At 45.4% G+C, this 15,930-nt stretch overlaps 1 protein-coding gene across 15 annotated transcripts in view; it reads right to left on the reverse strand.

Annotated features, from left to right (window-relative positions):
- The window catches only part of LOC111254245 (uncharacterized), a 143,383-nt gene that overhangs the window by 9,832 nt on the left and 117,621 nt on the right, over positions 1-15,930 (reverse strand). For 13 of the 15 annotated variants that reach the window (XM_086976117.1, XM_086976113.1, XM_086976112.1 and 10 more), the window contains one exon: positions 722-15,796. In XM_086976117.1, coding sequence (XP_086832243.1) covers positions 722-15,796 — 15,075 coding nt within the window. The remainder of the gene's footprint in view (positions 1-721; positions 15,797-15,930) is intronic. The other 2 variants (XM_086976114.1, XM_086976121.1) reach the window with 2 other exon arrangements.

Here is a 15,930-nt window from a genome sequence, read left to right on the forward strand (position 1 = left end):
CAAAAACCGTTCCACCTTTCTTAATGTTTTATAAGTAGCTGAAACTTTCCAGCATACACGAAAAATACTTTTTTGCATATAATAAAAAATCTAAAAAAAATGGGCTTTGTGATAATACGAGATATACCATCATCATTGCCCTTCTGAGGATCCCGACTGGGACAAATCGGGTAAGTAGGTAACCGACGGTTAGTGCGCTTATACAAGGACATCGTATATGTAAGCAACGACAACACAATACAGGTAAAAGATGTATATATGTATATATATACTTATATACATCTTATATATACATATATATATTTATATACATGTTACACAGATGGGCGCATAATAGACGACACAGTGTAAATGTACAGTATACACAACATTGTGTGACATGCATTGGCGATACAATTATAGACACTGGACACATATGCGATACAAGTGTATTTAAGATGACAAGTTTATTCACGCTCAGGCATTCACAAATAGATTGTCTAGTCTGACTGGGAGACCCGTTGCTAGAGGCTACGGGAGTCCGTTGCTGGTGACTGACCCTCCTGTATAGTTTCGTGTCTGAGTGTGAACAATTTTCAAAGATACTAACAACACGTAGAGGACAACATGGGGAGGAAGCGACTGAAGCGGTGATACTAGGCAGACAGGCCTTCCTGTTTGCCCAAAACGGCGCCATGTACAAAACGCTGTGCACATGCTGCAACTAATTGATTATATTTACCTTCAACCTTTTTGTCGGCGGGCTTCTTCATAACTACTTCAAGCGCCTGTACCTCCTCAACGCCGGGTTTCTGAACGCTTAGCTGCAAGCTGACAACATCAGCATCGGAGCCGAGTTTGGAGTCGTCTATGACAAGCTCAGTTGCCTCTTCTGGTGCTTCTTCGGGGGCCTTCTTCTTTCTTCCAGACTTGCGAATCGGTACCGTGCAAGTTTCATCTATCACAAAGTCTTCACCGGCTTCCTCCGGCTCGCTACCATGCTCGTCACCCTCACTTTCGTATGAGTCTTCTTCACGAATGACGTCAGGCTGTCTTCGGACTTTAGGTACAACTTCCTTCTCAGGGGCTTTATGAATGATTTTCGGCTCACGTGGCTTAGGTTTTTCATCAGGCTTTCGGACTATTAGTTCACTAGTATCCTCATATTCGGTAGGAGCAGGCTCAGGAACCGACTCTAGAGTGACTTCAATGTCAATAGCTTCCGAGGTGAACTCTTCCTGCTGCAACATGAGCTCGGCTTCAACATCTTTCTCCTCCTTTTTAATAAGTGCCGTAAACTCTTCCTGAACATCTTTAGCTTGCTTTGGCTTCATTTTTAACTTAACTTTTTGGGCGGTTAGTTCAGCCTCTTGTGGCTTGTCTTCACTTACCTTTGGCGTTTCTTCCAAAATTGATTTCTTTTTCTGTAGCTTCAGAGTGGCTTCTAAGGGTTTTTCTTCATCCACAGTTGGTACTTCTTCTCTGATAGCGATCTCCTTCGAGGCCTCGACATCGAGAGTTTTTATCTCTTGAGTCTGTGTTAAAGTTGCCTCTATTCCTTTCTGGACCTCAGGCTTGATACTTGGTTTTCGAATGACAAACTCAACACTCTCCTCCTCTTCCTTCGTAGGAACGTCAGCCGAAATGGAGGGCCTTTTCTTAGGGCGTAGTTTTATCTTGGTAGTTTGTTCCTCAACCTTATCCGTCGGCATCTCCTTCTTAAGCACCTCCTTATCGACCACTACAGACTGAGGTGTATCCTGAGTGACAGTGATATCAGTCGAAAGGGCTTCGCTTTCTACAATCGGTTCATCCTCGCTCTTCTTGCGGATACTTACGCCATCAGTAGTCTTCTTGATTTCTACGTCTTTTTCCTTTGGAGTAGTTTCTTTTTTAATAGTCAACACGGCTTTTTGAGGTCTCTGTTCCATTTCTCCCGGTTTCTCAATTGAGATTACCGTTGCTAGCTCCGAAGGTTTGCCTGGCACTTCATAGACACTCTCAACTGAGAATTCCTTGTAAGTGCACGGTGCTTCTTCTACGCTCTGTGCAGTTTCCCACGATTCTACTGTAAGCGTCTTTTCAATCTTTTGCGTTATTTCTAGGGACGTTCCTTCTGAGTCTACAGCAATAGGTCGAGTCTCATCTTTCTTCCTCTGAATAGCAACGTCAACCGATGGCGCTTCTTCAGATCGGATGTCCTCACTAGGTTTAAGCGAATCCTTCTTTTTGGGCTTGAGGCTAATACTTTCAACTGCTTTATCATCTTCTAGCTCTCTTTTGAGCTTATCGACTGATACGATCTCAGTAGTCTTCGGCTTCTCTTGAATTACTGTAACCTCAACAGACTGAGAATCCAATTCGATGGGATGCTTATCCTTTGGCTTTTTCTTCGCCAAAATTTGAGCGGTGGTATCTTCTTTTCGATCATCTTTCGTTGCTTTATCTCCTTCGGGAATCTTTGGAATGGACTTCTTTTTCTTGAACGTTATTTTCGCCTCCTCTGTTTCGTCCTCTAGCGGTTTGGTTGTCGAAAATTCCTCTTGCGTAACTTCAATCTCATGCAGTTTTTGTGTACTATATTCACGGAAATCGTGTGGGCGATCCTCACCTTCACTTGCGACTTCGATGGTCGTTTCGCGGTATACACCCGAGGTTTCTTCGATTTGCTGCACCTTAAACTGGGTAACATCGAACTCGGCTTCAACTGATTCTACTTTAACCGGCAGAACTTCCTGGTCAGACTTTTTCCTATCTAGTATTTCTACGGTTAATTGAGGTTCCTTGATTTCTGTGTCGTCTTCTTTAGGCAGCGATATCTCTTTTGCTTTCGGTTTTAGTGTTATTTGACCTGTTAGCTCCTCTTGTTTAGGTGTTAATTCTTTCTTCGGTTTAGTTTTTGTTAATATTGTAAACTTAGCAGGTCTCTCGTCAGATGTGGTGATCGTTTCGGTGGTAACTTCGCGCTTAACTTCTTGAGCAATGGTAAAGTCACTGACGACTGATTCGATTTCAATCGGCTTTTCTTCTTCTGGTTCCTTTTTGACTGACACGATCATAGCGGTTTCTTCTTTCTGTTCATCTCCTTTTTTGTCCGTAGGCATCTGTTCTTTTGGTTTAGGCTTTGGCTTTAACAGGATGTCAGTTTGGGTCTCTGCGTGGGGCTCCTCCGGCTGAACTTTGGTGCTCTTTATTTTGCGACTCACTGTTACCTCTTGCGATGTGTACATTTCAGCCATTTCTTCTGACAGAACAGCAAACTCCTGATGGGTTTCTTGGGCAAGATCGAGCTCAACAGTTTGAGATTCGAGCGTAATATGGCGACTTTCTTTCTTGACCGCACTTTTGGTAGCAACTATTACCGTTTCTGGAGTAATTTCTTCGGAATGAACGATTTCCTCGAGAATCTGAACAGGCTGGTCGATCTTTTCGGTTATAGTCATCTCGGGCGCACCTTCAGATTCCACAGTAATTGGAGTTTTCTTTTTATCCTTCTTAACGGTAACGGATATCTGAACCTCCTCCTGCTCATCTGGTTCTGTAATCCTATACGTATGCTCAACTGGCGTAATTTCTCCAATTACTTCTTCAACGGCGATAGTTGCCTTGGTCTTACTGTCGAGCGGCGTTTCTTCTTCAGCCTCTTCGACGATGGGAGTAGGTTGCGGTCCTGCCGCGAACTCTTCTGACACTTCTTCAATGACAGGACCAACCTTCTGTTCGTCCCGCCTAAATGTATGAAGCACCTCGGTTATTTGTTCCACCTGTTCATCTCCGGCTTCAGCAAATCTGACTGATTTTTTTCTCTTAACTGTTTTCTTTATTGTTACTCCCGATGATTCTTCCGGTACATCCTCTTCTTCGATAGTAACCGTCACACCCTTCGTGCTCTTTTGTTCTTTTGTCCTTGCCGTCGCTTCGATGATCTCCATTTCCGGAAGCTGTTTTACTCCGTAATCAGTAACGAGCTCAATAATCTCGATTGGTTGGGCAATTTCGATATGATCGGTAGCTTTATCACTTACTGGCTTCTTCTCTTCGAGATCCTTTGTTGTCACCTCAGTAATAGTTTGATGTACGAGGACGTGGTGGCTTTCGGTTAGTTTAACATCTATTTCACTTGTTTGCATGACAAAAAGAGGCAATTTTTCTGTTTCGAACGAAGTCATAGCTTCCTGAACCATAATATGCTCGCGAGTGTCAAACGATACTGCTGGGTTAGCAGATTTTGGTTGTTTGGGGGCTACGAATTCGTCTTCCTTATTCTCACCAGTTACCTCAGTCACCTGGACATGCTTCTCGTGCGTGATATTAACGCAGGCCGTAGCCGCCTTAGGTTCATATTTACCTTCGAACGATTCCTCGCGATACTCAGGCTGTACCTGTTCAACTGAGTAAGTTTCGCCTGTTTCGATGGTAAAGCTAGTTTTGGAAAGAGTCGCTGGTTTCTCAGGCTGCAGGTTCGATTCGCGTTCGTCAACTTCAGTTTCCGTAATAGCAACATGTTCGGATGTAACGAACGATTGGCGCGTCTGCTTAAAGGTAGGCAGCTTCTGTTCAGGAAGCTCATCCTCTTTCTCTCCGTAGACTACCTGTGCTTTTTTGGTGTGTTGAACTGGAATGATCTCATACTCAGTAGTGACGCCTTCCGGGACCTGGAAATCTCTAAGAAGACCTTCCTTAAGGGTTGCTTCAGTTTGTTGCTGCAAAAGAGCCTCGATTGAAACGACGCTAAAGGAAGCACTACCCGTTTTTGGCTTTGGAGCATCTTCCAAAGTATGCTCGCGGTCTTCAGGAACAACGACAGATTGAAAAACGTAATCCGAAAAGATAAGGTCAACGTCGGGTTGGAAGCCCTCTGGAAGCTTACCAGGGGTGTATTCACACTCCTTATCCTGCAACATTGTGGATACAACTTGAATTGGGATGTCAGAGGTAACGCTCATATTTGCTACATTTTCCTGTGGTTTCTTATCTGGTTGTAATTCGTCTTCTTTAAGAGAAAACAAAACCTCTTGTGAGACAATGTGCTCGGCAGCCGTAATTGAGAAGTCAGTTGGAATACTGTCAGGAGCTCTGAAGCTAGCCAACGTCTCTTCTTTATTGTGGGCAGTGACAGATTGAACGATCACATGCTCAGATGAAGGCACACTAGAATCCGCAGTGTACATTTTTGGTGTTGGAGTACTTTCAAATTCCTCCTCCTTAATAATGAAGACAGTCTCCTCAATGATTCCGACCTCCTGAGATTCAAGATCAACCTTAGCTATACCTTTTAGAGGTTTTACATCAGCGGGAAGTTCGATTTCTGCCACGTTATGTACTGTCTCTGATACAGAGATATGTTTAGCTGTTGCCACACTAAAGTCAGCTTTATCTGAATCAGGCAGGGCTTTGGGAATGAATTCGGATTCCTTCTGAGCCGTTTCCACCTCTTGCTTCGACAAGTGTTCTTGCATAATGATAGCACTTTCGATATTTTTTCCTTTGGGCAGTTTTAAGGGGGTAAGCTTTTCAGTTTCTTGGGTAGTGGTCACCTTCTGTACTATAACAGGCTGGAAGCTGCCAATTACAACGGAGGCAGTGTTAGCTTTACGTTGTTCTGGGTAAAAACCGCCTTCTTTGTCTTCAGAGATAGTTTGTTGAATGACGATATGCTTCTTCGAATCGATACTAATGTGGGCGGTATCTGTTGGAGCCTCAGCATCATAAAAGACGTCCTCTATGTCAGTCGGCTGCGTTTCCTCAACTGTGATGTAACTTAGGGCGTCATACCAGACTTTTGCTGTCTTGCTGATGGGTTCCTTCAACTCAAGACCTTCAGGAACGTTCTCTTGCGCAGTAATTTCGCCGACAGCAAAGGTTTCCTGAGTTGTGAGATTGAATCCTGCCTGTCGACTCTCTGGTAATCCTTCAGGGACGTATTCGCCCTCTTTATCTTCTGTGATGACCTCAGCCACTTGAACCGTCTCTTGGCTGGATACGCTGAATGCAGCTTGATTGCGTTTAGTAGGCGTTCCCTCGAACTGTTCGGTTTCAGCCAAAATCGTAGTTTCCTGAATGCAGATGTGGTCTTTCCTTTCAAACTCTACAGCGGCTTCTGTGGTAGGGGCTAGCTTATCCGGCGTGTATTCGCTCTCTTTAAGATTTTCTATCGACTCTTCTACGATTATGTGCTTTTCTGTAGTGAAACCAAGCGAAGCAGATGCAGTTCTAAATGTTGGCTTGAAATCAACTTCCTCTTCTTGAGTATTGCACACAATTTCTGTAACGGAAACATGGTCTTTGAGCGGAATGGTGAAATTCGTCTGTATGCCTTCCGGTATCTTCGCAGGCACCAGTTCTTCTTCCTTCAATGCGCTTGTTACATCTTGGACGCCAATGTGCTCTTGAGAGATCATACTTAGATCGGCAACACCTTGTTTTGGAGGTTTAGGGCTAGCGAATTCACCCTCCTTATCCTGAGCAACAGTTTCGATGGTTTCAACAATGAAAGTTTGCTCGTCAAATGGTATTTTAACTAAAGCTGTATCTTTGAAAGGTTTGACATCTTCAGGCAAGTCCTGCTCTTTAGAAGCCAAAACTATTTGTGTAGCAATTATGCTCTCTTCAAATGGAATTGAAAAGTCCGCGGCTCGTCTCTTCTGCACTTTGTCTTCTGAAAAAAGTGCCTCTTTATTTGCAGGAATGACCTCCTCTGAAATAATAGCTTGCTGTTCCGGAACGCTAAATTCGGTAAGCTGGAACGTTCTGGGCTTCTCCTCGAGCAACTCGGTTTCTTTCTGAAGAGTAGCAGAGTGCTGGATAACGATATGTTCATCAGTGGGCACAGAAAATCCAGCAGTTGACGTTTTTTCGGGAGAGACTGTGAAATCCTCGGACGTGGCACAGCTGATAATCTCGGATTGAATGCGGTGTTTCTGAGCCAAGAACTTAACGTCGGCACTTAGGCTGATTGGTGCCTTATCAGGCATCAAATCACTCTCAAGTTGGGCTGGTACTGTTTCGCTCACGGTTACATGCTGTGTTGTGGTCATTCGAGAAATAACAGCTTCCGTAGCGGGCAATGCTTTAGGAACGAATTTTCCCTCAGAAAATGTGGATGTGGCAAGTTGAACTGTAGTGTGCTCATGCAACGGAATAGTAAAATCTAAATGGACAGTATCTGGTGTTTTAAATGGCGCCATAGCGATCTCCTTTATGTTGGCCTGTACAGCGTGTACGTTGACTTCTTTATGGAGTAGTAGGTCTTGCTGAGCTTTCTGGCCTTCAGGTAGTTGACTAGGCCGAAGTTCTTCCTCGGCTATGGGCAACGTCTGTTGGGTCACCTGCAGTGACTCTTGTGTAGAGAACGAGGTATCCGCCTCTTGTGGGCGTATCACTAGCGTTTCGGGTGATCCACCTTCGCGTTCCTCGGGGACAATTTGCTGAACCATAATGTTGGCTGAAAGCGAGATATCGCGTTTCGCGGTGGCAAAATATGGCTCTTCTCGGGCGAATTCTTTTTCTTTGTCCTGTGAAGTTGTTTCAATTATGTGAAGCGGGGCGGACAATTTCATTGCGATGTCAGCGGTAAATTCTATGGGCGCCTCATCAGGTTCAAGCTTATCTTCACGATTTGCGGATATAACGGCCTGTATTTCAAGTGGAGCCTGCATAACTAGTTCAGTTTCGAGGCGCTGCTCTGCTGGCCTCTTAAAATCTTTCATTTCACCTTCTTTATGATGAGAGGCAGTGTGCTGTACTAAAACGGCTGTATTTACAGGCATGGAAGTATTTGCCTCAAAGGTCATTGGCATCTCCCATGTATCAAGCGGCGCTTCCTTATTTGCAGATTCGATACTTCGCACAAACACGTGATCTCGAGTTGGGACACTAAACTTAGCCTCGATGGTGGCTGGGAACTTTGGAGAAATAAAGACATTTTCTTTTTGGCTGGATTCGACAGAAATCACTGAGACAGCTTCAGCACACGGGATACTCATGTCAGCGGTCTCCCCACGTGGTAAACGACAAAGTTCATGGGTACCCACTGTGTTAATCGCTTCCGTATCTGTAACGGCTACAGTTGTGCTAGCGATTATTTCAGTTTCAGCAACACTGGCTTTAGGCACAGGAAGCGTGCGAAGAATCTCAGACTTCTGAAGAGATCCAACCTCAAGCACTTCGAGTGCCTGCTTGGTCTGGACGGTCGGTTGCACATTACGTTCAAACGGCATCTCTTTTTTGGCGAACTCAAGCTCTTTTTCGTGAACGACAGGGATAATGGTCTGAGCTGTCTCCTGATGAATAAGGGCAATTTTAGCATTCTCTGGTTTCATATATAGGGGTGTAACTCCTTCCTCGGGAACTTCAGTGGTTTCCGTCGCGGTCACATTGATAGCGCTATACTCAGGTATAGTGACCTCAACTGAGCGACCTGACGGAAGCTCCTCTGACGTGAAGCTTTCTTCCTTCTGTACGGGCGTCATCTCTGACACTGCGACAGCGTGATGCCTCGTTAGGTCTGTGGTGGCGGACTGTAAAAGCGGCTTGTCAGGGCTAAAACGGCCTTCATATTCAGCTATCGATACCTGTTCGATGGCGATCGTGTTTTGGGCCAACAGCTCAGGTCGCGCCTGGTGTTGCTCCGGTAGAATACTCGAAACGAACTCTCCGGTCGTGTGAACAACTGTATCAGCGCGGACGCCGATGTGTTGAGTCTCGATGACAGAGAGGTTAGCTCGCTTGCTCACCGGCTGATCCTGGATTAGCTCCCGTAACTGGTCTTGACCCTCCATCTCTGTAATTGTTAGGGGCTGATTAGGCAGGATACCGAGTGAGGTCGTGCATTCTTCTATGCGTTTCAAAACAACGTCGCCGAGGACGTACGCATGCGTCACCTGTTGAACGTTGAGGGACCGATAGCTCGGCAGAGACAGCTCGGCTACGCCGTGTTGTGCGTCAGGCAACTGGCAAGGTGCAAACGCGCCTTCCGTCTCGATCACCACTGTATCTGTGGTCGTGAAGGGTTCGAGCACGTCAAGCATAGTGCGCGCCCGACCCTTATCCCAACAAGCTGTCTCTACCTCGCCCTCGCGGGTTTGGGGTGTGACCTCAAATGCGTTGACGGCCACCTGGGGAACCAGTCCGACGTCGGCCGTGCTCTCTGGCGCCGCGTCGACCGCAAACGATTCCTCCTTACTTGCTGTGGAGGTCATGCACACACTGACAGAATGGTCATGCACAGAAAGATCAACTAAAGCATTTTTCGTAACGGGTTCGCAGTACGCGGTCAGTTGTTCTTCGCGTTCTGAGGGCATCACAGTCTCAGCAGTCAGGCCGCTCTGGAGCACCACACAGAAGTTTACGGTCTTAGTCTCGGGCAGTTGCACAGGCATAAGGCTACCCTCCGCCTCTGATGTTACTGTCTGTCCAATGACGAGTTGTCTTTTTGCGATTAGATTGATATTGGCCGTGTTGTGTGCTACCTGTTCAGATTTAAAATGCCCAGGCTTGTCAGCCGGCACCACCTCCTCACGTGCGAGCGTTTCGTGCTCCACAAAACCCAGCTGTGCCTTTTTGCCAGCAGGCAAATCAAGGATCTGCAAATCACTGCACTCAGTGCCGGCAATTACTTGATTGACATTAAGGTGCGCAAGCTGACAGAATGTTTTTTGTGCGTGCTGCATTTGTGGGTATATTTGGGTGTCAAGGATAAACTCACCTTCACCGGGGATTACCTCTTTAATGTCAAGGCCGATGGATTCTTCAACCAAAACGTCTGCTGCGCTAGTGTACGGCTTTACTTGTTCAAGGATTTTGGTGTTATCGTGCTCGATTGTTTGTGCCACTGTCATATGTTCCTTTGTAGGAATAACAATTTTGGATTTGCGCTCTGACGGTACAATTGCTTGGAAGTCACCTTCCTTTTGTGCCTCTGTTACCTCGGACGTTTGATAGCTTTCTAATAGAAGAAGATCTTGCTCTGCATGCGCCTTAGAAGGCACTGTAACTTCGAAATCAGCCTTACTATCCTGCAAAATAGTTTCTTGAATATGGAAGGCATGCTTTTTAACTTCGCTGGTGCCTTCCAAGCACGTTTTTGTAACAACTGCTTTTTCCAGAAAATCTACTGGCCTTTCACTTAGAATGATGCTGTCTATATTGATTGCATTTTGTGGAAGTAGATCTTGTCGGACGGTGTCTGTGATCACTTTTGAAACTACCATATCTCCAGTCGAATGGACTAATTGACAGGTGCTTACTTCAATGCTTTCACTGAATGGTATCGAACCTTTGGCCTGTACAGCTGGCTTCTTGGCAACGGGCTGTAAATTGTCCTTGGAATCAGCAGCAACAACCTCAGTGATCTGAATCGGATGTTTGCTTGTAAAAGAACCTACTGGCTTAGCCTGTTCAGGTTGTTCAATTTTCAGGTCTTCAGTATCAACACTGTGCACTGTTTGTGCAACACCCAGGCCAATTTGTGGCAAAAAATCAGATGAAGCTTGCAGAGTGATTGGTTGTATGTCAGCTGCCCTTGTGCATTCCAATTCAGCGGTCTGAATGATCGTCACACCGAGAGCTTCTGTCTTTTCTATAGTTACAGCTGAAATAGATGTGTCTCGCTGAACAAAGTCTTTAAGTGAATCCTCCTTATCAGCGAGGACATTCTCGACAATAGCTATCTCGCTTGAAGTTTGAAGATTGCTTTCAGCATTGTTTGTGATATATTTAAGCTCGAAGGCCTCTACGCGAGCCACTTCACCGGACTGGAGGTCTCTTACTGTAACAGGTGTTTGTTTATCTATTAATCTATGTCCCGTGGTTTCTGCTGGCGCAAATTCCTCAACTGTCCCTAGCTGATCATCAGCTGTTGTCTGCATAACAGTCAATCCTGATAGCGATCCCGATAAGTATGGAGCGATATTGGCTGCTAATACCGGTTTTTCTGTAAACAAACCTTCCTTAGACGCGGACTGCGTGGAATTGATCTCCAAAGCAGACTGTGGTATTAGATCTGCCGTAGCGTTGCCAGTCACTGCGTCAACTACATCGAAGGATCGAGTGCTGTGATCCGGTGCGACAAATTCAACTTCAAGTGCATGTTCACGAATGAGGTCTACGCTAGCGGTCTTGTCAATAGCCTTTGTTAGAGAAAGTGTGTTTTCTTTTTCCGCAACGAGCAAGGACTGGACATTTACCGAGAAAAGTGGATTTATTTCAGGAACAGCATTTAAAACAGAGGGAAATACGTCAGCCGGTAGAACAACTTCAGTTTCTATCAAAATCTGCTCGGAAATCGTTGTGGGCTCAAGGAAGTCGAATGACACTTCAGTTCCCTTAGTTTGAGGTTTTGCAACAGCGAACTTGGCTTCGGCCTCGTTCGGCTGGACAGCAAATTGTTCAGACGTATGGTACACTTTAATAACGCCGCGTTGTTGTATATTATGCCTATCGGGTTTGACTGGAATTTCAAGGACACCTTCCTTATTCCCTTGAACAATAGCATAGACCTCCATTGCTTCCAGCACACCTTGGACTTCCTTAGCAGACTTGTGTTCGAGGATCTTTTTGAAGCTCTCCTCTTTGTCCATAAACTGGACAACGTCAACGTTCAATGCCTCTTTGAGAAGCAGTTCAATTTTGGTCTTTTTCTCGTCCGCTTTCAACTTATCAAATATATCCTCTTTGAGGAATGACTGAACCTGTTCAACTTGGCCTACTCGAAGTACATCTAGAGGAGCTGTTGTCACCTTATGGGTTTCGGGTATTACGAATTCCTCAAGACCCGACTCCAACTCACATGAGGACTGTATGTGAATCTGTGCGACACGCTGGCCCTCCACAGGAGCGATTACTGCCGAACTTGCGTCCTGGGGAACGACGTCGAATGTGTGTGCTCCCTGTAGGGCTGTCTGAACGGTAACATTAACAGCTGATATCTCGCTGAGTTGCGGCTGAGCCTGAAGTTCCGGCATTTTTTCTGCGATGTCCAATGCGCCTTCCATATCAAGGCTTTTGGTTTCACGCACTTCGACTGCACCTTGTTGAAGAATTTGCGGCTGCACCTTATTGGTAAGTTGTTCTGATACAACAAAGCCTCCTTCAAGTTCATTGGTGGTAACTTCATGAACAACTATGGGTTGTTTATGGATGAAATCCTTTTCTACCCTTCGTGTCTCTGGCTGGTCCGGGTGCGACATAACTATTTCGCTTTCCGTTGGCTGGACTGCCTCAGTTGAGAGCGCTTGAGCAAGGATCAGCTCACCGACAAGCGTTTTTTCGTTAGCCTTTTCAACAATCGATACGCTCTCGCTTTCCAATAAAAGCGTTTCAGCAACTCCGCGAGCCACAGATACCACGCGTTGTACAGTGACGTTCTGTGTCTCGGGCTTTGGCGAGCCCTCTAAGATGCCTTCCTTATCCATGTGGTACTCAGACACCAACAAAGGCTCCTGAAGCATTAACGCAGGGCGGATTCGAGTCACGTTTGCTTTTTTCCGTTCTAAAATTTCCTCTTTCTCATTGCTGCGCGTTATTTCCGATTCAAGCGCCTTTGCAATTTCAATATCGACACTAGCGTGGTGGCTTGCAACATCTTTTTTAATGAAATCGCTAATGTTGTCAAGGGGTTGATTCTCACGTATTTCAATGGAGCGATCATTATCGATAGTGAAACAAAGATTTTGGCCTTCGGGGACAATAAATTTTGGTAAATATTCCTCTTTTATTGCACTTTCAACTTGTTGACAGATTGCGCTTTCTGAGAGCTGGAATATGGAATCAGCTTGAGATTTATCAAGTGTTACATCTTTCAAGGTCCCGGTAGTCCCGTACTGACTCGTCTCAAATGACTCTGAGGAAATATTGGGCAAGAAACGAATTTCAACCTTAGAAGTTTCTGGTAGTTCGGCCTTTTTGCGGGGCTTAATATTGTCATCAGCCTGAACTTGGGTCACCTCAGTAGCCATGCTCTCAATAATAGAGAAATTTTTCTGCTGTGTCACAGGCTTCAAAGGTTCGCAACCTTCCTCCCTTTCGATGCAAATGATCTCCTCAATATACATCGTACGATTTTCCAGCAATTCAACGTTGGGTTTTTGCTCTAACGGCTTTTCTGGAACATAATCTTTTGCCTGACAAAAACCTAAGCTTTCCAGAACCTCAACTGGAGTGAGCTCCAGCCCCACCTTTTTAGCGCTTATCTCGTTTGGCTTAAATACCTCAAGCGTCCCCTCTCTATCCTGAATTACGGTCTGTATAGTCTGCAGAGCGATTCGCTCAGCGAAATCAATGTCAGCATGGACATTTTCTGGTGGTTGAATGTCGAATTTGCCAACGATCTCCTGCGGCCTAGTCTGCACAACATCTAAAGGTTCAAGGGGACTCAACTTAGGCTTAGCTTTCTTACCTGTCAACTCCAATAAAACAAAGTCCGTTTCTTTATCAATGGCAATTTGCTCACCGTGAATCGCAGTTTTGTGAAGCTCGAACTCGTTTTTGGCAGTTTTAGCTTTGATAATGTCCCTAGTAAAGTCGGATTCCGTTTCTGTCGCAATAGTTTCGCTTGTTTCGTACGGTGAAACAGGTACAAAATCAAACTGCGCGCGGTCTGCTTGAGGTGACTGGGATAGGTGCAGATTTTCTTTTTCATCTGTGCATACGTGCATTACCGTTAGCGCGGTCTGTTCCAAAACGTCCGGAAGTGCTTTATGCGTGTCATAAACAAAATCTTCTATATTGAGCTCTTTTTCGTTAGTTGTAGCGATTGTCACCACGGCCGCCTTGCGTTTTTCTATGATTTCTCTTTGTTGCACCTTTTGACCTCTAGGCAATTTGTCCTTAGAAAGTATGAGCTCCTTTTCGCTTGTAAGTGTTGCCAGAACGCTGACAGCTTCCTGGAATGCCACATCAGTAGCTGCTTTTTGTACGGTCGGCAAAAACACTTCATCAATAAGCTCTTCTCGTTCTGTCGTCTGTACCCCCTGGACCTCCAGTGCGATTCGTGGTATTAGCTCCGGTGTAATATAATGTTGCTCGGGCATAGCAGGGGTTACGTAAAGCGCTTCCGTATCACCCTGTATAGGCTGACTAACATTGATCGCCGTTTGCAGATTTTGTATGAGTTTACCTTGTTGGAAGTTCTTTTTATCATCAGGTTGTTCGCCTAAAGATTCGGAAAGGACCGTTTCACTCAACTCCGGAATGGTAATTTCAATGAAGTTGCCAGTTGCAGTTTTCACTACGACTTCCTCGCTTACTAGTATCTTTTCAGAGTCAAGCTCGGTGTTATACTGCTGTTGCAGGGCACTTACAGTATCAAAGTTGGAAGTAGTAATAGATTCGATCGGCGCGATGGTTTTGAGCTCCGATTCTTTGTTAGCTGGTACAACTTCTTCAATGATAGTCTCATATAGTTCGGTGAGTAATGGTCGAGCGCTTGCGGAGTGCATTTTCAGCTCAGCAACGACGCCTTCTTTCATCGATGATTCCGTCTGTACCACATTAACCGCATGTTGCGCGACGATTTCGCTAGTGGATTTCTCGGAATGAGTTACTTCGCTAATGAAAACGTTTTCGTGATCATGAGGTACTGCCTCTTCAACGTGAAGAGCACTCAACGGAAGAAGCCTACAATCAGCAATCTGTGAAGGCCTCTCGTCAGGGCCAAGCAATGGTAGCAGCTCCGAGCTTTCCGGAGTTATCATAACGTCGAGGTTAGAAATGGATTGAAGCTGTATCGAAGCTGGACGCACTTGCTCAATACTTTGCTCTTTTTCGTCATAGTGTGTTCTAACTACCTGCAAGGCCCTGTGAGAAAGTAAGTCAACCTGGGCCTGAGAAGTTACAGGTAGTTTAATAGTAGTGTCAGTAATCTTTTCATTGGTGAGGGTGTCCTCAATGTGCAGTGGCGTTTGCAACAAAACGTCCAGCTGGGCCTGCCTTTCTTCGGGAATTACAGCATTGTATGGGGATGTCTCCTCGAAAGAATGTTTTTCCTGGACGATTAACGTGTGCAATGTGTCTATCTGTTTATCTGGGACAAGTTCGAATATTTTGTCTTTAGGCAGTGGACTCGTGGTATCATGAAGTAGTGTTTCGCTAAGGGAGATGGATGCCAAAGGCGTAAGACCCGGCTTAGCTGATTTAGGTTCTACTTGCGTAGAATCCTTGGGTTGAGCGGATTCGAACCCTTGAACTGTGGTGATGTACATTGGTGTTATGTCACTGAACGAAATGTCAGATTTGTGTGACCTTTGGGGGGCAATATCAAACTCTTTGCAGAACTCATCATCAATCGGGACAGTGAATTCATCGGCGTGCTCGGGTGCCTTGCGTAGGTGGATCTCTGTGATACCTTTCTCTGATATTGCCTGGATGATGATATCATGCCGCTTTCTCTCCTCTTCAACCTTCTGAATAATCGTAATCTGCTTCTCCTCCTCAGCTTGCCTCTGCCGTTCGGGCTGCTTAAGCTCTATTTTCTCCTCGATAATCTCCTCCTTTTCAGGTTTCGTGACGATGCTTTCCGTTGTAATAGTGACCTCAGCCGGCTTAGACGGAATCGAGATCAGCTCTGTTTCGTACCCCGTACTCTCGACAGTCACCTCTTTCTCGATGACCTGCCTGATGTCCCATTCCAACTCGGGAATCTCCTTCGACTCGAGTATTACGGAAGCACCTTTTTTGGCTTCTTTTGTGACGGTAACATCGATCACATGGCGGTCTTCTTCTATAATTCTTTCCTCGACTATTTCCGGCTTCGTTTCCTTCGGTTGAGGCTTCTCTTTAAGTTTTATCTCGGCCTTCGTCGTATCCTCAGGAATAAACTCTGCAAATATGGGCATAGAAAATTTAGAATAGAGATATCTCGAGATTACCTAGGTAGTTACTAAGCATGCAGTAAAGTTTCGTTCAGGCATAGCACAAAGCGCGACCGCGTGTTTGTTTGGTAAGGTGTTTTGT

Source organism: Varroa destructor, unplaced genomic scaffold, assembly GCF_002443255.2.
Source record: "Varroa destructor unplaced genomic scaffold, Vdes_3.0 BEIS01000007.1, whole genome shotgun sequence".
NCBI classification, from domain to species: Eukaryota; Metazoa; Arthropoda; class Arachnida; order Mesostigmata; family Varroidae; genus Varroa; species Varroa destructor.